General features: G+C 44.0%; 1 protein-coding gene across 1 annotated transcript; it reads right to left on the reverse strand.

The window, feature by feature from the left end:
• Positions 1 to 243: 243 nt before the first annotated feature.
• eif4ebp2 (eukaryotic translation initiation factor 4E binding protein 2) lies at positions 244 to 17364 on the reverse strand. Its single transcript, XM_067972657.1, has 3 exons — positions 17032 to 17364; positions 8045 to 8233; positions 244 to 4543 (listed from the first exon to the last, which is right to left on the reverse strand). The coding sequence occupies exons 1-3, from the start codon at positions 17162 to 17164 to the stop codon at positions 4512 to 4514; spliced, it is 354 nt and encodes a 117-aa protein (XP_067828758.1). The 5' UTR covers positions 17165 to 17364; the 3' UTR covers positions 244 to 4511.
• Positions 17365 to 23000: the final 5636 nt, after the last annotated feature.

The following is a 23000-nucleotide window of genomic DNA, read 5'->3' on the forward strand; positions in this document are numbered from 1 at the left end:
GTGACACTGGCATCAAGCCCTGCCCAAGCCTCTGCAGTCTCCCATGTTCCCTGTTCTTATCCTGATGTGATGCCTTTTAAACTTCATGGAAGGATGAAATGCTGATTGAAGCCAGCCATAATTCAAGCCAAGGATCCTCTGGTCTCCAATCTGTTGGCTCAACCAACTCCGTGCTTTTAAATAACACATTAAATTTGAACAGCTCCAAAAACTATTTTGAAATCACAACAAACTGCACTCAGGTTCTGAACACAATATAAAAGGATAAAGTTTATTGTTTTTGGAAACACTGTTCCATACAAAGAATATTTTGCCATTGTTGATAAATCCGGGTAGTACCAACATACCCAGAGCAACACCCAACTGCAGATAACTTGCCAACAGATGTGATTTGATGAGGAGAGGAGAGTGGTTCAGAATGGAAGTGTCACCATCAGAATGAGTGGGACTGGGCATCCTTTTCACATTGAAACAGTGGACACTATTTCAATGACTCTTTGAACCTGGTGACAATGATGGGTAGGTGGGAATCTATCTGTTCGTGCTCTACTTCCAGTAGGAAACGGGAGTCAGGCAAACACACTCAGTTCCTGATAACCTCCATAAGTGATGCGCGTCTAAAGTCTTAAGGAAATCAACTTTTCTCGCTGCCAAAAGCCGTGACCTCTGACTTCACGCAGTTAGAATCCGTCAGGGGGTGAAAGGAAGTCAACAGCGGGGATTGTAGCAGCGACTGAGCTAACCCCCCGGGCACTTCCCCATATTCTTACTGAAGTGGCTTTACCAGCACCGACCTGCACATTCCTCCTGTGACTGAGCTGGAAGTGTTAACTTTTATTTTAAGACTCTAGCCCAGCATGATGATGTACACAGCCCACATGCTGCTACCCACGTGCACACCTGGCCCATGTACTGTGTACTCATTACATGCCAATGGTACACAGTCGGATACGCGTGATGCTGGTACACGTTTTTTTCCCCTTTCGAACTCCTCTTGATGATTGAAGTATGGTTCCATTGTGGAAGCAATCATTTACCCAAGGGACTTTCAGTGTACAAACCTAAGACCGCGACCTGCTGCACAGCCAACCTTGATCCTATCCTCATCTCTCACACAACCACCAGGGACCACTGGATAGCAACAAGGAGTGTAAACTTTATTTTGTCCCCTTCTCTCTAGTCCAAGAATGTCGATATTAGTTACCGGGCTCCCATAATTACTACTCTAGCTGAGGCCAGCTAACTCCGCACAGTGAGCAATTGAGCTTGGAGCTATCCTGGTCTGAGACACGCCAGGAGGAGATACAATTACACAACATATTAATTTTAAGAGCCGCCTTGATGGGTCATTGAGTGTTACAGTGGTGCAGAATTCAAAGGAAGTGGGAAGTCCCACAAGGTTTGTGCCAAGTTGGTTAATCTCTACCCGACAATGCTGGGGGAGGGGGCAGGGATATGGACCTACAATTGGCTTTATTGAGCCCAAAAGGTGGAAAGAAAATTGACTTACTCTTAAATCACATGACCACATTAGAAAATCCACATGGCTTGTAGGGGGGAATTAGGATTGGCTGCCATCAGTCTGTAGTCACATGACTTGCTGAGTAGTTGAGGTGAATAGCATAGATGCATTGAAGGGGAAGCTAGATAAACACATGAGGGAGAAAGGAATAGAAGGATATGCTGATAGGGTTAGATGAAGTAGGGAAGGAGGAGGCTCATGTGGATCTTAAACGCAGGCATGGACCTATTGGGCCGAATGGCCTGTTTCTGTGCTGAAGGCCATTCTACGTACTCACTATCCTAAGGCTGTCAGCACTTGTAGAAGCACATCAACACTTTCAGGGAGGAAATGGAGTGAACACTGGGGGTGGGTGGGAGGGAGGAGAGAGATATAACAGTCCTCCCCGTCATACAGGGAGGACTAGTGAGTACAGATAAACCCATGGCAGTAGTGGTACAGGAAGTAGTGGGGCTATCCAATGAATGCCACCCCACATTTAATCAAACAACGACTTCATCAGGAGGATAAAGCCGCAAATTGACGGAGGCTCTTCCAACCCGACTCTATTCGGGTACAAGAAGGCCGCCTTTAGTTCGAGGTGCAGGGCCAGTATGATCTGTGCACAGGGGGCAGCCCTGATCTGGGCTGTCACAAGCTACACTTTGCAGGAAGGTCCCAGGTACGATGCCCAATCTGTGCCACATTAGCCAATTTCAGCCAAGGAGGCAGTAGGGGCACTAAAGTTGGCTCAGTGCCCCTACCTTGGTTTTGGGGGGGGGGTTTTGCAGGAGAGGGAAGTAAAAATCAGAATTCAAAATCAAACAAAAATTTGAGATTGGTTTCTGTCCGAGTGATTGTGACAATCAGTTGACATCTACTTGTGTTTGAGGTGAAAACAGTCCAAACAGGCACAAAATGATGCTGGAAAGCAACAGGCCTCAATCAATAAAGTAGCGCAAACACCATTCAGGAGTGTGACAGTGGCCAGGGTCCCTCATATTGGTTATTGGAGTAAAATTCGATCGGTCCCACCAAAAAAAAAATCCATAATTTCTCACACAATTTTGTTCCTTTTGCCATTTGAGTTGATTTCCACCAGCCTCAAATTACCCGAGCATCTGATTTTATTAATTTGTTCCGAGTGTTAAATTCTGCAATTTACATCAGCAATGCAGTGCTGCAAACCCCATCATCAAAAGAAAAACTGTACCCGCTGGAAGTTACAAATAAGAACAGAATGCTCGAAACAAGCAGCTCGTCGATCAGTACCTGCAAAAAGAGAAAGACGGATCAAGGTTCCAGGGGGCTAGTCTTCAACTGGGGAAGCTAGAGAATTTGTTTTATATATAACTTTAAAAAAAGTGATTGGAATGTGAAATTCTCTGTCACAAACCACTGTTGAAGCAGAGTTCATAAATTCTTTTAGAAAGAGATTTAGTTCCTTCAAAAAAAAAGGGATATTAAAGATTATGGGGAGCGAGGAAAGAGGGATTGGATAAGACAGCTCGCTTGGGGAGAAAACATCGGTGGAGACTTGATGGGCTGAATGGCCTGTTTCGGTGCTGTGACATTCTACGATCAGAGTTCCAAAGAAGCCACCATCCCCCCAACCCCAATTATGAACCCACCTCTTGCTTCCCGCTGCAGGCGGATCTGCAGTGTATTTCCAGCTTCTCCTGGTTTTTTTAAAAATCAAGAATTAGTTTTAACTCAATGACTGTATCCCGGCAGCCCCGATACAGGCAATGGCAGTGTGGTGCCGACATCTTCCAACTATGAACACCTGACCATCGGAAGCTCCTCCATGCGACCAGGTTTCGCATCGCTGGCCGTGATTTACCCTGACAGTCAAATTTAAGAATAATAAAACGCTAAAACTCACCAACCCAAACACTTAAATGTGGAAAATGTTACATGAAATGCTTCAGGAAAGGACAAATACTGTAATCTCCACACACTCCAGGACCTGACCCAGCCTGGCAGTATATAGCACCAACCCAATGCAACCAATTACAGTATCTTATTATGCCCACTAAATAAATACAAGATAGGCCCATTCATTTTCACTGCTAACAAAAAAGGTTTTCAAATTTAACAATTAGTTGGCCACTGTATAAACACAATATCGCACGGGTCCCAGTGTGATCTGCTATTAATTATGGACTTCACCAAGCTTACATAAACCTACGCTCTTCCCACTCGGGTGCAAGACGCTTATTTAATTGCGTCTTGCCAGGACCTGCCTGGTATCCTATCCACAGGAGTGACGCGCACTGGGATATGTGGCACATTTTGAATATGGAGATGGAGCCGTGGAAAAGCATCAAGGCAGCAGAAAAGGTCAAAGAAACAGGCACTTTCATCAACAAAACCCACTGGTTTAAAATAAAAGGTGTGAACGTTAGCTTTAAAAAAAAACTGGTGGCTTGGGAATTCAATGGATTATAATTAAAAGAGTTAAGTAAAGAGCTCACCGTGGGTTTCCGCAAAACTAACAGAATTCCACATCGTCTCAAAAATTTTTTTAAAAAAAAAAGAGTACAACATAATGGCTTCATACCAAAACCCCTTTCAAACTCAATTTAAAATGAAACATTATTCTCAGCTGCTATATATATATCCCGTATTACATTATGGGAACTGCTTCAAGATTGCTTTGCGTACAAATAGTTTAAAAAATAATTTTCTTTTGTCCATTAACAAAACTTTCAAGTTTCTCTCTCTCTCACAAAAAAGGCGATTTTCCCCATTATTTCCAAGAATCCGGTAGAAAATTAGGACCAACTTATTTCGCTGCAAAAACATGATTTAAGGTCGTGTGGACGAAGTGTAAATGTTGCAGGGTTGACCGCAGGCCACAGGCAAAACTTATTGGCGTAACTTTTTTTTTTTTGGCAGGTTTTTCAGGAGAGCTTGTGAACCACTGCGAAGGCCTGTGTGTTTGGAACCACGAGCCGGGTCATTGAAGTCGTCGAGAAGTGGAGTCTGCAGTCAACGTGTGGAGAGCTTAGATGTCCATCTCGAACTGAGCATCCTCCCCTGGAAAAAGGAAGCCGAGAGTCAACGGTCAATATTTCGGTGTGTAAACTATTTTGAAGTGGGATCAGAGAAGGCACATGTTGAGTCAAAGGGAGAAAAGCACCACCAAGCAGACCGAGGCTTAAGCCAGGAATCAACCACACAACCTGGTTACACCGACACGCACTGTGGGCGGTGTCCTGGGCCAATATTTGTCCCTCAACCAACATCGCTAAAAAAGAACTCATTTTCTGGCCATTTTCTCATTGCTCTTTGTGGGATCTTGCTGTGCACAAATTGGCTGCCACGTTTCCTACATTACAACAGTGACTACACTTCAAGAAAGTACTTCATAGGATGTCACAAAGCACTTTACAGCCAGAGGTCATGAAAGGCGCTATATAAATGAAAGTCTCTCTTTTTATGTGGGCACACAAGGCACCACAAACATCAAACAGATTAATGTCCAGATAATCTGTTTTAGGTGTTGATTGAGGGATCACTATTGACCAGGACATCGAGTGAACTCCCCTGCTCTTCTTCAAATAGTGCCATGGGATCTTTTACATCCACCCAAGGGGCAGACAGGGCCTCGGTTTAACGTCTCATCCGAGAGACAGTGCAGTGCTCCCTCAGTACTAAGTGTCAGCCTAGATTTTGAGCCCAAGTCCAGGAGTGGGGCTTGAACTCACGACTTTCTGACTCAGAGGCGAGAGCACTACCGCCGAGCCAAGATCGAGGCTTGCATGTGACTGCACGGGCACATACGAACACATAATAGTCACAGTCCTGCTGTCAGGAAACAGCATAACTAGGGAAACTTTACTAAACTGCCCTCACTAATACATAACGAGCTTGGACGACAGCTTAGTTTCAACAACTATAAGTATCGATATAATGCCTTTAACACACAAGATGTCCCAAGGTGCTTTACAAGGTACATCAAGCAGGTGCTGAGCCTTGAGAAGAAGCTCTAGGGGACGTGACTGAAGGCTGGATCCAAAAGGTGGGTTCTTGAGGAGGTTTTTTTAAGGAAGACTGAGAAGTGGACAGGCAGAGGGAGCTTCAGAGGGCAGGGCAGAAAGCGCGGCCACTAATACTGGGGCAAAGGGAGTTGAGAGTACGAGAGGGTGTGAGAGGGGATGCATGGCTAGAGAAGGTTGCAGTGACAGACAGGTGCAGGGCTGTGGAGAGATGTGAAGTGACAGAATGACTTCCTTTTTTTATTAACCGAGGGTTATTTAAAAAGCAAGTACCCAAACCACAACCTGGTGTTTTACCAGAGAGAGAGAAGGAAACGGGTTAATCACAAAATCCCACTTTGTGTCTCAGCCAACAGCCCAGGAAGGTCAGGGGTTAATCCCCAGTCTGTGCCTGGTTAGCTGATGACTGCTGTGGTAGCATTGGGAATAAGGCATCAATAATAATCAACCAGAGAATCCACAGTGTTGGATGTAGGCCTTTAGGATTCTATCTAGACCAAGGATCAATTTCAATAAACCTGTGTCACATCACTGTGCTGTTTGCCGGCCAAAAGAGAGTACAATCGGAGAGCTCTGATGGCCACAGGTGTCAATCAATTGCAGGAAATTCCCTCGAGTAGGGACAAAATGCACAATGTCGAACTGTTTGGCCAAGCTGCTTGGCAGCAGGCCTGTACATGTTCTTTGTTCCTCAGCCTGCACACTGACAGCCCCCAAGGCCGCCCTTCACTGAGCCATGTACACAGCATCGCTCATGGTGTCTATTTAAATTCCACATGCGTTCTTCACTGACCTCAAGCATCGCTGAAAATAACACCGTTTGGCCACGGATACACACTCCGGCTGGGATTTTCCGATACTCTGCACCCCAGCCTGCGATTTTCCTGCCCGTTTGTTTTAGCGAGTGGGAGAAATCGCAGTCTGGGAGCGGAAAATCCCGGCCAATGCGACAAGTTAGTGGAGTATTCACAAGCGGCTGGGTCATGGAGCACTGACGATAAGGGGACAGGTAGTAAAAAGAAGAGATTGTATGTATACCGTGACTTTCACGACCTCAGGACATTCCAGAGCACTTTACAGCCAATGAAACACTTTTTTTGAAGGGTCCTCACTTGTAATGTAGGAAACGCAGCAGCCAATTTACACACAGCAAGGTCCCACAAACAGCGATAAGATAACGATCAGATAATCTGTTTTACTGATGTTGGTTGAAGAATAAATATTGGCCAGGACACCGGGGAGAACTCCCCTGCTCTTCTTTGAAATAGTGCCATGGGTTCGTCTACATCCACCTGAGAGGGGAGTCGGGGCCTCGGTTTAACTTCTCATCGGAAAGACGGCATCTCCGACAGTGCAGCACTCCATTGGAGTGTCAGCCGAGATTATGTAGAGAAGTGAGGGGCAAACAGTTTCCTGTGAAAAGGTCTACACCATTTGGTCCCCCTCAGCAGTTCAAAGGTGAGACTGACCTTGGGGAGGGGGGTCTGCTTTGAGGGAAGAGAGACTGCTGTAGCATCACTTGCAGCTGTGAGCACCTCGGTGGGAAATGCAGAGACTCTGCTGCTTAGAATAGCCAGACCCGTGGCATATTCAGCTTCAGAGAAGCTCGTGAGCAGACACACACCCCGGGCACAGCACAGTTCCACAGAGCAACTCACTGCACTTTGTCGCATCGGCTGCGACGTAGATGTAAAACAGTAGCCACCATGGGGCCAACTAAAGAAGAAAATAAGAAGTAGTTAAGAGGGGAATGACGAAAGCCAAGAGGGAGCATGAGGAAATAATTTCAAAAAAACATCAAAAAGAACAGTGAAGTATTTTACAGGTCAGTCAAAAGAGTTGTTAAAAGCGAGGTGGGACTCCCAAGAGGAGAAACTGTCCATTAGTAGAGGATCACAAAATGGTGGAAGTATTTAATAAATACTTCACATCTGTCCTCACTAAAGAGAAGGATATCGGAGAGGAGGTGAATCCTGAAGTGGGTGAGAGCGAGTGGAGTGATATTACGATGGACAAAAGGGAACAATTTTAGACAAGTTGGTTAGGCTCAAGGAAGACAAAGCACAAGGGCCCAACGGGATACATCCTAAGGGAGATGAGGAAGGCAATCGCCAAAGACCTAGCAATTATATTTCACGGTTCTAGTGAGTGTGGGTGTGAGCTGGAGGATTGGAGAGTGGCCAATTTCATAAAATGGAGACCAAGCTTCTCTAAGTAATACAGGCCAGTTAACCCTCCTCGCCCCTCCAAACAATGATCATAATAACAAGAGAGTGCGCATGAAAGAGGGAGAACATAAGAGAACGCGAGTGTACACAGGCACAAAACAAGAGCACACACACACATGCACGAGTATGGTGCAGATATATCTAATAACAAATACAATAGTTATGATCACACTAACTGGACCAGTAACCATGGTAACTGCAGTTATATGCTGCTAATCCACAATGGTCCTTGTTATAACGCATCACTTCCAATTTAACATTTATGTTTAAAACTTCAGTCACTCCGTGGTTTAACCATTTTCTAATCTCACCGGTGGCTGATTTCCCCTCACGGTTGTTACCATCACAGTGGCCGGCATTGTTTGCTTCTGCCTTGGTATCGTCGGCAACTCCGGGAGTAGTAACGCCCGGGATGTGCGGGAGGTAACGAGGTGGGGTCTTTGCAACTGGGGAATGGCGACACTCCAGAAGAAATTTCCGATCGTAAATAATCCGGGTGCCTAAAACAAATTCAATAAACGTCACTTGACACGTCAAATTCGACTTGCAAATAGAGGTCCCTCTCAGCTGCCATTCCAACTCCTCAGCTGTTCAAAGAGCGCACAAAAATTACAGTAAAGAGAGACTGCGTTAAGGCTTTTAACAAGCCTAACGCATCAGACCTATTAGGGTGAAAATTGCGGAAGCTCTGGCCACAATCTTCCTTAGATAAGGAGATGGTGCCAGAGGACTGGAGAATTGCAAATGTTACACCCCTGTCCAAAAAAGGGGAGAATGATAAACCCGGCAATTACAGGCCAGTCAGCCTAACGTTGATGGTGGGGAAACTTTTACAGAATAATCTGGGACAAAATTAATTCGCACTTGGAAAAGTAAAGGCTAATAAATGAAAGTCAGCACGGATCTGTTAAAGGAAAATAGTGTTTGACCAACTTGATTGAGTTCTTTGATGAAGTAATGGAGAGGGTTAATGATGGTAGTGTGGTAGATGTTGTGTATATGGACTTCCAAAAGGCATTAGTTAAATTACCACATAATAGACTTGTTAGCAAAATTAAACCCCATAGGATTAAAGGGAAAGTGGCAGCCTGGATACAAAATTGGCTAGGGGACAGAAATCAGAGATTAGTGGTGAAGGGTTGTTTTTCAGACCGGAGGGAAGTATACAGTGATGATCCCAAGGGGTCAGTATTAGGACCACTGCTCTTTTTGATATATATTAATGACCTGGACTTGGGTGTAGAGGGTATAATTTCAAAGTCTGCAGATGACATGAAACTCGGAAATGTAGTAAACAACGTGGAGGATAGTAACAAACTTCAGGAGGACATAGACAGACTGGTGAAATGGGCAGACACATGGCAGATGAAATTTAACGTGGAGAAGAGTAAAGTGATACATTTTGGTAGGAAGAATGAGGAGAGGCAATATAACTAAATGGTACAATTTTAAAGGGGATGCAGGAGCAGAGAGACGTGGGGGTGCACATACACAAATCTTTGAAGGTGGCAGGACAAGTTGAGAAGGCTGTTAAAAAGGCTTATGGGATCCTGGGCTTTAATAATAGAGGCATAGAGTACAAAAGCAAGGAAGTTATTCTAAACCTTTATGAAACACTGGTTAGGCCTCAGCTATAGTTTTGTGTTTAATTCTGGGCTCCACACTTTAGGAAGGATGTCAAGGCCTTAGAGAGAGGGTGCAGAAGAGATTTACTAGAATGGTACCAGGGATGAGGGACTTCAGTTATGTGGGGAGACTGGGGAAGCTCGGGTTGTTTTCCTTAGAACAGAGAAGGGAGATTTGATAGAGGTGTTCAAAATCATGAACAGTTTTAACAGAGTAAATAAGGAGAAACTGTTTCCAGTGGCAGAAGGGTCGGTAACCAGAGGACACAGATTTAAGGTGAGAGGCAAAAGAGCCAGAGGCAACATGAAGAAACTTTTTTTTTAACACAGCGCGTTGTAATGATCTAGAACGCACTGCCTGAAAAGGGTGATGGAAGCAGATTCAATAATAACTTTCAAAAGGGCATTGACTAAATACTCGAAGGGAAAAAATGTGCAGGGCTGTGAGGAAAGAGCAGGGAATGGGACTAATTGGACAGCTCTTTCAAAGAGCCAGCACAAGCACAATGGGCCGAAAGGCTTCCTTCTGTGCTGTACTTACTATGATGATACCTCATTCATTCACACCTTGGGAAGGATAGACAGATACAAACCCCTGACTAGACCACATCTGGAGTACTGTGTACAGTTCTGGGCACCGCATCTTAGAAAGGATATATTGGCCTTGCAAGGAGTGGAGTACAGCTTCACCAGAACGTTACCAGGGCTCCAAGGGTTAAATTATGAGGAGAGATTACATAAACTAGGCTTGTATTCCCTGAAATATAGAAGGTTACGGGGTGATTGATTGAGGATTCTGAAAGGAATTGATATGCTTGATACTTTTCCCGCTGGTGGGGGAGTCTAGCACAAGGGGACAGAACCTTAAAATCAGAGCCAGGCCATTCAGGAGAGAAGTTAGGAAACACGTCTTCACGCAAAGGATGGTAGAAGTGTGGAACTCGCTCCCACAAAAAGCAGTAAATGTTAACTCAATTATTAATTTTAAATCTGAGATTGATAAATTATTGCTAGTGAAGGGTATTAAGGGATTATGGAGCCAATGCGGGTAAATTGAGTTAGGATACAGATCAGCCATGATCTCATTGAATGGCGGAACGGGCTCGAGGGGCTGGATGGCCTACTCCTGTACCCGTGTTCAAGGTCTTAATTTAAATAGATTTAATAGAATGGCACAAGGGCTGAGGATTATGTGGACAGACTGGAGAAGCTGGGATTGTTCTCCTTAGAGCAGAGAAGGTTATAGGGAGATTTAATAGAGGTATTGAAAATTATGAGGGGTTTTGATAAGAGTAGATAGGGAGAAACTTTTTCCACTGGCAGGAGGGTCGGTAACCAGAGGACACAGATTTAAGGTAATTGGGCAAAAGCACCAGAGGGGAAATTTTTTTTTACGCAGCGAGTTGTTATAATCTGTAAAGCACTGCCTCAAAGGGTGGTGGAAGCAGATTCAATATTAACTTTCAAAAGGAAATTGGATAAATTCTTGAAGGGGGAAAATCTGCAGGGCTATGGGGAAAGAGCAGGGGAGGGGGATGAATTGGATACCTTTTTCAGAGAGCCGGCACAGGCACGATGGGCCGAACGGCCTCCTTCTGCGCTACATCATTCTATGAGACAGGATAAAACAAAGCCCACAGGCCCTCTCGTCCCATAAAAACCAGCATTTCCTTCTCCTTCAAGTGGACCAACTCCAGTTTCTGGCTATGCAGCTCGCTCTCAATCTGCAGTCCCCTTTTATCCCTCCTCTCTGCCATTCTCGTGGCAATCCGAGAGTCCCTGGCTCAATGTGACGCATTTCCCTTTATCGATACTGGGCACAGTCAGTGTTCTAAAAACAAACTCCCACAGCTTCTGCTCTTCCACAATCCAGGGTCTTTAACAGATGGGCCACCTGTTTCTCCTGGAGTGCTCGGAGGCCTGAGAAAGCTTCACATGTTCACAACTCCCAACAGATCAGGGAGCGATGGTGTAACCCAAACGCTTTCCTATTTTTAGATGACATGTAGATCTGCTTCACGTTGGAATGGATCCACGTGACCAGTCGACCATTAGTGGACGAGGATGGAACAGGAGTCCCATCACCTGCTATTCATCTCAACTTCATATCAATTGCTGGCAACCAAAGCTTGTTACATTTCCAACTGGTGGCAAAGGGCACAATGAATACTCCACAACGGCAGTGCTGAAAGACTGGTCCAGATAAATGAACGGCTTATGAAACTAGACCAGTCCCTCAGCTACAGAAGGCACGAGTGGATTTAGTCAATAATAATCCTGCTGATTTTTCTGACTCGTAGTTGAGGCCTTCCTATCACAGGGTTTCTGAATACGTCTGAAAGATGTGTAGTCTCTGGCTTCCCTGCAGATGTTCCAGCAGCACATAATTGCCTCTAAAACATAACCTGCCCCCAGCCAAATACTGACACAGGAGTTGGATGAATGGCTTTATCTACATCTTTACCCGCACTACACAGACTTACTCCACCTGCTGTGGACTATCTATGGTCCTTGTATAACTAGTGGGTACCAGCACGCAGCCCTGGCACAAATATAGATGCCAACAGTGAGCTTAGAATGCTGACAGTCAGCGGTGTACAAGAAAGAAAAACATAGTTTTAGCTGGATTGAAGGTTGCCAGTATCAAGCGATCAGATCATTTGGAGGGCAAGAGTGGAGCCTGCCAGAACCAGATTGGTTGCAGGGCAGAACTGAAGGATGTTAGGCTACAGCCAATCTGGTTCTGTCAGGACCAAACTAGCTGGACGACAGGATGTGAGCCTATCAGAATCAGAAGCTGCTTTCTCTCAAACTAGAAGTAGAAAAAATTAAAATGAGGATCTTACAATTTGCAATGCTAACCAAGCAATTAAACTCTGAGCGAACTATGCTTGGATTTACTTAATAATTAAACCAGGTTGCTTTAAAGGGACACAGCTTTATTATAGAATAGTAAATTGTGAATTACAACAACTTGCATTTATATAGCGCCTTTAATGTAGTAAAACGTCCCAAGGCGCTTCACAGTAGCGTTCTCCGTCAAAGATTGACACCAAACCAAAGAAGGAGACATTAGGATGGGTGGAGGTAGGTTTTATGCAGCATCTTAAAAAGAAAGAGACGGAGGTGGAGAGGTTTAGGATGAGAATTCCAGAGCTTAGGGCCTAGACAGCTGAAGGCACGGCCGTCAATAGAGGGGCAAAGGAAATCGGGGATGTTCAAGAGGCCAGAGTTGGAGGAACGCAAAGTTCTTGGGGGATTGTAGGGCTGGAGGAGGTTACCGAGATGGGGAGGGGCGAGGTCACAAAGGGATATGAACACAACGATGAACATTTTAAAATGGAGGAGTTGGATAGGGAGCCAATGTAGGTCAGTGAGCACAGGGGTGATGGGTGAACGGGACTTGGTGCGAGTTAGGATATGGGCAGCAGAGTTTAGGAAGGGCTCGAATTTATGGAGGGTGGAAGATGGGAGGTCAGCCAGGAGAGCACTGGAATAGTCGAGTCTGGAGATAACAAGAGCATGGATGAGGGTTTCAGCAGCAGATGGGCTGAGGCGGGGCAGAAGGGAGTGAAGGTGGGAGCTGTACCAGGGTGAGAGTGTAAGGGGTTTTTCTGGGGACACGGGCATCAATGCGGGAGGTGAGTGAGCAGATCGATAGCTGCAGATGTATTGTGGCAAATGGAGGCCCAAAGACTTGACAGTCAGGAGTTTGAAAGCGCCATTTTAAGTGACTTGGGGGAAAAGAGTTTCTTTCAGGGATAGATGCAGAAGGAAGTGGGGTTGGAAGATGGATGTGAGTAATACAAGGAAGTGATCGGATTTGGCCTCGTCCGTGATTGAGACAATGGGAATAGAGAGGCCAGGTGAGAAGGCAAGGTCGAGGCTGTGAATATAAGCAGGAGAGTTTATATGGAGGGAGAGGTTAAGGAGAGATGGCAAGGTGAGTTGAGACGGAGGTTGAAATCACCGAGGATGAGAAGTCGCTCTGTGCAGAGGCTGAAGGAGGAATGCAGTGAGGATATCTCGGTGAGAAACTTGGCGTGGGGCTCGGGTGGGCGGCGGAGGATTTTAAGGGAGAGGCGAGAAGAGTGCAAAAAGGTGAGGTGCTCAAAAGGAGGAGAAGGTGCCAGAGGAGTAGGGGGACAGACCAAGGTGAGATTTGGCAATAAGGGCTACACTGCCACCGTGGTGGTTTTGGAAGGGTAAGTGGTGGAAGGTATAGCTAGGTGCAGTAGCTTCAGTAAAGAGCAAGGTGTCATCACCCCTCAGCCAAGTTTCCATCAAGGCCACAGTAACGTTATGGATGGCATGAATTACATGGTTTAAAAAAAACTCCTATCCTTATATAACTGCATATCACCCAACTTATTACAAATAATGCCACAGGGGATCAGGTGATATAAAAATAAGTAAATACAGCTTTTAAAAGCTTTTCATTTTCTTTATAGGCATTTTCTGGGGCACGACCAGCTATTATCTTATTTTCTTCAAGACTGGTTGCAGATTATTTTTGCTCGAGGAGGATAGTCTCTGGTGTGAATACATTAACTGGCTTCTCTTCACCACTTGTGTCAGGGCACTTGCAGAATTGCCAGAGTTTGGAAATAAAATTGGGAGTGGGATTGGCGTTGTGAAGACTTTTACTTAATTAAAAAAGATTACAGATTCCCAATATTATGGATTTTACTGCAGTATATTGTTGCGATGTGTGATGCAGACTGTTGCTCTGTGTGAGAGTCACTATGCTCGGTTATGTTCTATGACTTTGATAGCTGTCTTCAGTTTATGTGGTGGCCTCTTCACTACTTTGCAGTGACCATGGAGAGCCTGAGGCTCCACATCATCCACTGGGAAATAAGAGTAACGTTAGTAAAAGTTTAATAGATTGCAAAATCCAGGTTAGAAACAAGTCAGCTCCTGATGACTGTACTTGCACATCATATTTTCACGCACTTGTTTTTGTTTTATAAAAATGATTGCGTTTATAATTATTTTGGTTTCCAATACAAGAAAATTAACTTTTTGACAGGGAGTCAAAAGAACATACACTGGAATGGAGACATTACCCAGTTTATTTTTTGTTGAAGTTTTCATGGAAAAAAATGGATGGAGGAATATCGTAGAGGAACAGGAATAGGCCATTCAGCCCCTCGAGGCTGTTCCGCCATTCAATTAGGTCATGGGTAATCTACACCTCAACTCCATATCCCTTGATACCCTTACCCAAGAAAAATCTATCAATCTCAGTCTTGAAAATTTCAACTGACCCCCAGTACCCACAGCCTTTTGGGGGGGAAAAAAAAGTCATACAAACAATTAAACATTCATGCTCTATTATCACCAACACAAATCTCTAACTTCAGGTATTTTAAGGATTTAAAACCAGAAAATGTTCAAAATGTACAGCAAGTTGATCAGCACCTAAAAAAGGAAAAGACAGGTTAGTGCTTGGGTGGGACCTTTCATCAGTTCTCCAGTTTTGTTCTGAAGGCAGCCACCAGCTGAAACTATTGCAAGAGAAAATAGTTTACTTAAAATAGTTAAATCAGCACACTCTCAATTCAGGTAATCCCTGCCTTTCTCTGGACAGGTATGGCTGTGATAGTGAGCCACTTTAGTCTTATGAATATACACTGCACACTTGGTTGGGATTATTGTAGGTGTCCAGTGCATCAACTTTCAGTTCACAAATTAACATGATGTACCTGGGCCAGATTCCCAATGAAAGGAACTGAAACCCCCATTAAGTCTCAACAACCACTTGATTTTCACATTTAAAATATCTGTAATGCTTTTAGACTTGAAAGGGAGATTACTGTAGGCTCCAAAATGACAGACGATACACCAAATCAAGCATTCAAAAAAAAAATCAAAATTTTATTGGAGGGGGGGGGGGGGGAGGGGGCAGAGCAGAAAATATGTCTACAGACCCCTACTGGAAACTAACTCTCCTGCTTTCAGGACTTGGATCCCCCTACATTCAACCTAAAAAACTAACAACTCAAAACGTCGCTGAATATTGGCCTAGAACATGCAGTTATATTGAAAGTGCAGTGGGGATACAAGGCCATTGTGGATTGAACTGCAGATATACCCAAGATTCCAGCAATGGTTCAGGAAATTGCTGCATTTGCACATTAATTGCCAATTAAACTCACCGAAGAAAGCTAGGGCTAGTACTTAACAACGTAAGGACCTTTTAAACAACGAGATTTATGTTCCTGCAATGCCACTCAACCTCTCCGGCCCAGAAAGGGAACAATTAAACTGTGGAGTCTCAGTCCTGCAGGTAGTAAATTGTTCTTAGAGACTTTTTCAAAAAAAAATTTAAATATTTTTTCTTTCTTTTCCTTTCTGTCTCTTTCCCTCTCTCTTAATCCAATCTTACTTTCCCTATTTATCTTTCTGTCTCCATCGCTCCTGATTTTTCCTCAATCCTTAAACTTCGTTGGCTAAGGAGATAAGACTGTTGGTCCTGCCGTTCACCAAGGTCCCCGATGCCCCATTACCAGCTCACACGTCCAGGGGCAAAATTTTTTTTTTTCGAGCTGTCGGGTGAGGGGAAAAAGTCTAACGGGGCAAACAGTGAGATGCCCCACTCCAGCAAATTCTGGACCATTATGGTTTAGTTGGGAAGGTTCCCTTTGCATTTTTTCTTGGCTTATATTGAGCTTCTTTTAGTCTGATTGGACCATCTATTTTTTTCTGGTTTTAAATGGTGCCCTAAAGAGGGGCAGTTGTGCTGATTCTTGTTTGTTGGGAGACATTAGGGGCAACTCAATGTCATCCTTATTGCTCCATCAAAAACAGGCCCCTCTCCAGCCAGGCAAAACGTACAGCAACGACATGGAATAATCAATCACCAAGCAAGAAAGCCTCCCATCCTTTTAAATGGACACATCTGCCTTTGGGTGGGCGGGCGCTGCTGACACTGTTTACGCGCGACGCGATCACGGGTCTAAAACATGAACTCCAACCCTGAGAGAGAGAGAAAAAATAATGTCTGAACACTCAATCTCTCCCCCTCCGAGAGAAAAAAAAACTCAGCATTACCTTTTTAATTAGTTGCCTTTTGCATTGCAAAAAAAAAAACACGAATTAAAAGCATTTTAATTCTGCACCGTGCACAGGAAGAGGAAATTTACCCCGGACTGAATCCAGACCCATTTAAAGTGCTGCTTCGTGCATACATTTTTTTTTAAAACGAATGCAATAAATTATATGCAACATTCTCGCACGACTGCATTAATTTCGACTCGGCGCTGGTACACTTCGAATTTTGCTTTATTTTGCCAAAAATACATAACATATTAAAAAGTTAACCCCGCTCGGCAGCACGAGGTTAAGCTTCTTGCGAAACGGCCTGCAGCCTTGTTTTTTTTTTGCAAATGCAGCCGAGCAATTCGGCGCAATGGGAGCGGAGGCTTTAGTTAACTTGACAGGGCCGAATTTTATTGCGAATATTGCACTGAGGTTTATTTATTTTTCCAATCGCAACCAGGTTAAAGCCTTCTAAAAAAAAAACGGGAGTTAAAGAACAACATCCGTACCTTGCAAAGCACCAGGCCGCTCTGCATTTCAGGGATATATTTATTGCATAAAATTGCATGCAAGAGCCGGGGGAGATTGCATTATTGATCAGGAATCTGCATTCGAGCCCCTCCACTTACCTCCAGGAGTGGTGGAGAAGAGCGTGCCCCCCGGCGTAGTGCAATAGTTGTGAGGTAGCTGCGTTGCATCGTTCAGGAGCACTGTTCTGGTGGGGATTACACGGCATTCACTCTGCTGACAACTCGCGGACATCTTCCTTTCTCTTCAAAGCAAAATTTCTTTACAAATGCAAAAAAAAAGAAATGTTTTAATGGCTTACAAAAAAAAAGCCTAAAAATTCGTCTCTCGGAATTTCCGTCTTGCACCCGTCAGCACCCTTCTGCTCCTCGCCCACCAGTGAAGCTAACTCCAGGCAGCACCACCTACTGGATAGCCTCTTTCCGTAAGGGGGAGGAAAAAACACACACAGAACAGATCTTCATTTGTGGCCGTGCACTAAAGCACCGCAGTAGTGTGACCTTTAAAGGGGTCCTTGTCTTCATGAATCTTTGACAGCCTCCTCCATCCACCCTCCCCCCCCCGTTAGTTTATTAATACACAATGAGATGATTTTGTGACTCACCCCCAACCTCATTAAAAACCACAAAGAAAAAAAATCTGCCAACTGCATGAAGAGGACAGAATTTGCGTTTTCATATCGCCTATCACATCCCCAGCACATCCCAAAGTTGAGAAGCTCAACCCAGAGAAAACTGGAGGAGGGGGGGGGGGGAATCAACATTTTCATAAGAATATGTTCCCAAATAACAAGTGTTAATTGAAGAAATCACATTATCTTATAGCAATATGATTTTTGTTGCACTAAGATAGGTGATCTGGTGGTGTAGCATGCTGATGTGTGAGGCATCCAGATGTGTCAGCTGTGGCTCAGTTGGGCTCCCACCTCAGAGTCAGAAGGTGGGTTAAGTCCCACTCCAGGGACTTGTGCACAAAATCTAGGCTGACACCCCAGTGCAGCACCGAGGGGGTGCTGCACGGTCGGGGGTGTCTTTGGGATGAGATATTAAACCGAGGCCCTGTCTGTTCCTCTCAGGTGGACGTAATGGCACTAGTTTGAAAAAGAGCAGGGGAGTTCTCCCTGGTGTCCTGGCCAATATTTATCTCTCAATCAACACCACCAAATAAAAAGATGATCTGGTTATTCTCTGCTGCTTATGGGATCTTGCTGTGCGCAAATTGGTGGCCGTGTTTCCTACATTACAACAGTGACTACACTTCAAAAGTACTGTAAAGCGCTTTGGGACGTCCTGAGGTTGTGAAAGGCGCTATATGAATGCAAGTTCTTTCTGTCTTGGGTCGTGCTGCTAATTCTGCACAAGTTAAGATTCCAACTTTAATCTGGAAGAAAAATTGATTTAAAATTTGTTGACCGGCTAGGAGTGAGTCATTCATTACTGACTGTTACGATTGGTGACTTCAGTGACTTCAATAGGCCACAACATGGTAGTCTGCAATTTCTTTATGAGAGTCCAGGGACTGCATTAAACTATTCAACCAGGATAAAAAACGGTCAAAGTCCATGGCACAAATACAATATTAGCCACAAAGTGTTTAGTTCTGATGCTGGACATTGTAACCTTCTCCCAGGCTCTAAATCTATAACACAATCTGCAAAGCATCAATTCCAGTGCCTCAATATCAGTGAAAAGGACAAAGTTCAATAAGTGGTCTCGCCCTGCAGATTAATCGCCTCATGTAATATCAAGGCAGAGGCCAGGCTATTGAGGCTTGATGCTACCAATCACCCCAGTACCAGTGTGTAGGGAACAACTGAGTTTCAGAATGTGGAGACGAAAAGAATGGCCTCACTTCTCAACAGGGTTCCCTGAATTTCTCTCACTATGACAGCAAGAGCAGGAGGGACATACAAACATACAAAATTGACGGGCAGGACAAGACCAGTTGATCCATCAAGCATGCCGCACACCATGAGCATCATGACTAAACAATTCTTCTCTCCACCCTCCCCACCACCCCACCCATGCAGCCACGTAATCTCCCTGGAGAGGGACCGGTTTTACTAAGGAGCATCAGGGAGGGGGTCAATGACAACACGCAAAGGGAGGTCGGGAGCCAATGGCTCAGAAATTGAAAAAGCTAAATTCTGCAGATGCTGGTAATCTGAGACCAAAACAGAACGTGTTGGAAACACTCCGCAGGTCAGGCAGCATCTGTGGAGAGAGAAACAGAGTTAACGTTTTGGGTGTGGACCCTTCATCTGAACTGTAGCCTTGCTGGGCAAGTGGGACAATCCTTGTTTTCAAATGGAAAGTCCCACACAATCTGGGGTAAGAAACATAAGAAACACAAGAAACAGGAGCGGGAGTAGACCACGCGGCCTCTTGAGCCTGCTCCGCCATTCAATAAAATCATGGCTGATCTTCGGCCTCAACTCCACTTTCCCGCCCGATCCCCATATCCCTTGATTCCCTTAGAGTCCAAAAACCTATCGATCTCAATCTTGAATATGCTCAATGTCTGAGCATCCACAGCCCGCTGGGGTAGAGATTTCCATATATTCACGACCCTCTGAGTGAAGAAATTCCTCCTCATCTCAGTCCTAAATGTCTGATCCCTTATCCTGAGACTATGTCCCCTAGTTCTAGACTCTCCAGCCAGGGGAAACATTCCCTCAGCATCTACCCTGTCAAGCCCTCTTAGAATCTTATATGTTTCATTGAGATCACCTCTTATTCTTCTAAACTCCAGAGAGTGTAGGCCCATTCTACTCAATCTTTCCTTATAGGACAACCCTCTCACCCAGGTGGTATAATGGAGGTCTGCGCGACTATAGCTGAAACTGCAAACTACCCAGTTCACTGGCACCATTCAACTCATGCATTGAAAACCAATGTAGAGATCTTTGCTCAGTACTTGCCAAAGCTGCAAACTAACTCTGCCAGTTGGTCCCCCCAGGGATCCAGACTCACATGTTCTATCACAATAAAAAAAATCCAAATGGTTCATTAGAAATGTCAATAAACCATAAAATACCAACCATTGGGTGTTGTACTTTGATGGGCCCCACAAGAAGCGTCAGGAGCAGGCGTAACTTCTCCTTTCTCCTGATCCAGCGCACTTCTTCCTCATTTGCAGCCAACTACAAGGGAGTTGGGTGACTGTATTGACTTGGTCAGTGAGCTCTCTTCATGAAATGGACGAGTGATTCTATAAATGGTGAGTGTATCGGTGTTTATGTGAGTGTGAGTGTATGTATCAATGTTTCATACATGTATGAATATGTGAATGTTCATTTATCAGTATTGGTGCGTGTGTATATCAATGTTTAATGCATGAGTGTGGATCTATCCTACTCCTAGAAGAATAAATGGCCTACTCCTGCTCTTAATTCGTATGTATGTTCGTATGTATCAGTGCTATTGTGAGCACAAGTGTATCAATGTGAGTGTAAGTATGTATGCGAGTGTGTGTGTATATCAGTCTTTTATGTGAGTGTGAATGTACATGTATCAGGGTTTATGTGAGTCTGACAGTATGGGTGCAAGCATGAGCTTACATGTCGTGTGTATGTGAGTGTGCATGTATCAGTGTTTATGTCAGTTTGCGTGTATCAGTGTGTAGGTGAAAGTGCACGTGTCAGTGTTTAAGTGAATGTGCATGTACGTGTATCAGGGTTTGTGTGAGTGTGACAGTGTCGGTGCGAGTGAGGGTATAAGCATGTTGTGAGTGTATCAGTGTTTATGACGATAAGTGTTTCAATGACTGTGTGTTCATGTATGATTGTGGGTTTCAAACAAAACTATCATCAGATTCAGAGGCAAGGGTGCCCAGCTGACACAATATACTGAAAGTAATTGCAGGTAAACTAAATAGATCTCCTCAGATTATAATGATGCTCAAAAGGCTGTGTTGGTATTAAATTGCCTCGTATGTGTACATAGCTTTAAAGCAATAAAAAAAACCAGGCACATGATCTTATTCTGCACTGGGCCAGGCTCCCTTTTAGGACACAAGGTTATTTATCAGGATCCAGTATCTCTATTCAGATCCGAAAGACTGATAAATAAAATCAAGATTTTCCTGTGCTGAAAATCCGCCATGAAGGATCACAACGCCCTTTGTAGTGTGAAGGCTGAATTGAAATTGGGTCTGTGTTGGTTGGTCTGATGAGCAAATTGATTTGTGTTGAATCACACAATACTTTAACATACGGGTTTGCTTACTTGGCATTTATTATGCAGGAGTGAAACAATCAATTGAAAATCAATTGAACCATTTAAGAAACAGTGACATTTAAAGCATTATTGTGTGTGTGTGTGTAAGTTTCAAAGGTGTTGAAGGCTGTGCTAATTGAAAAATATCTTGAGGATTTGGTTTATGCTCTGCATTGTATCAGTTGTTAAACTGAGTGTTTGTAGACTTAGGACTAATATTTATTATTTGATTCATTTTTAGCTATACAATAGGCATTATTCTTCTATTGAACTGACATTGGATTACATAGAATTACATAGAATTTACAGCACAGAAACAGGCCATTTGGCCCAACTGGTCTATGCTCCACATGAGTCTCCTCCCACCCTACTTCATCTAACGATCAACATATCCTTCTATTCCTTTCTCCCTCATGTACTTATCTAACTTCCCCTTCAATGCATCTATGCTATTTGCCTCAACTACTCCCTGTTCTACATTCTAACCACTCTCTGAGTAAAGAAGTTTCTTTTGAATTCCCTATTGGATTTTTAGTGACTATCTTATATTTATGGCCCCTAGTTTTGGACTCCCCCACAAGTGGAAACATCTCTACTTTTACCCTATTAAACTCTTTCATAATCTTAAAGACCTCTATCAGGTCACCCCTCAGCCTTCTCTTTTCTAAAGAAAAGATCCCCAGTCCGTTCAGACTTTCTGGACACCAAATGTAGGAAGATAGTCTCCTGCACTGACAGACCAGAGGCGTTGGCGGAGAGAGGAGTGCGGGGGTGGAGGGGTATTGAAACACCCCCCGGAATTTCTAGGATTGTTTTCAATCGGACTACCCCCTCCCTTCGAACGAACGGGCCCTAGATCACTTGATAGAAACACAGAGACAACTGATATTCTTTCAGAGAAGATCAGTGAAAGCCGATTCGTTGGACTGCGCTTCTAAATGTTGACCAGAATATTGCAGTGAATTGTAGGGAAGTTATTGATAGACCAGAGATACGTAACCGGATCTTGGACTTCATGCTTTAGAGTTTTTGTCCGACAAGACTGTTTTTTCTTTTCATTTACATTGTTAGATTAATGGAAGTAATAATGTTTCTATTTGAAACTTATTGTGAAATTCCTATTTTAAAAATGGACCCTTTGAAGTAGTTTTATTTGGTCTGGCAAGTTCATATTCTAACACACCCCTCACCCCTCCCAAACAATCTTGCTTATGTCACTGTGGCAGACCAGTGGTAAAGCAGAAACAAATGTAAGTTTTAGTAATAAAGTTGTCTTGGTAAATTAGCAGCATTACTGCACTCATTTATAGTTCCAGCAAAAAACAGTCAGTTGTTTTAATTCTGTCGAGCCCATTTACAGCCAATTGACAAGTGTCGTTTTCCCCTGACAACCTGATTGTTTGATTCAAAGTGACTAACCTCACATAAATTGACTCAAATTAATGTTTGATTAAAAATCCATCAATTCTGTAAATTGGTTTAAATCTAAGTGAAATGCAGCATTCTTAACATAAAATCAGTATTTATGAGTGTGTTTGAGTGTACCAGCCTTTAGGTTTCGGTATTTATGAGTGTGTTTGAGTGTACTAGTCTTTAGGTTTCGGTATTTATATGAATCCTCCCTCTTTACCGATCCTTCCTCTATCTCCTCTCTTCACTATCTCCCGTCACACTCTCTCTCATTCTGACCCTGCTCTCTTCTCTTCTCTCTCTCCGCCCACTCTCTCTCTCTCTGGGAAGTCCCAGGTTTCACAGTGTCCGATGCACAGACGTACCGCCTCCGTGCAAAACGCGGTTGCCTGGTAATGATTGTAACATTTTGTTACCGCGCGAACAGAAACCCCGAAAGAGAC

The sequence above is a fragment of the Heptranchias perlo genome, chromosome 36 (assembly GCF_035084215.1).
Source record: "Heptranchias perlo isolate sHepPer1 chromosome 36, sHepPer1.hap1, whole genome shotgun sequence".
Classification (NCBI taxonomy): domain Eukaryota; kingdom Metazoa; phylum Chordata; class Chondrichthyes; order Hexanchiformes; family Hexanchidae; genus Heptranchias; species Heptranchias perlo.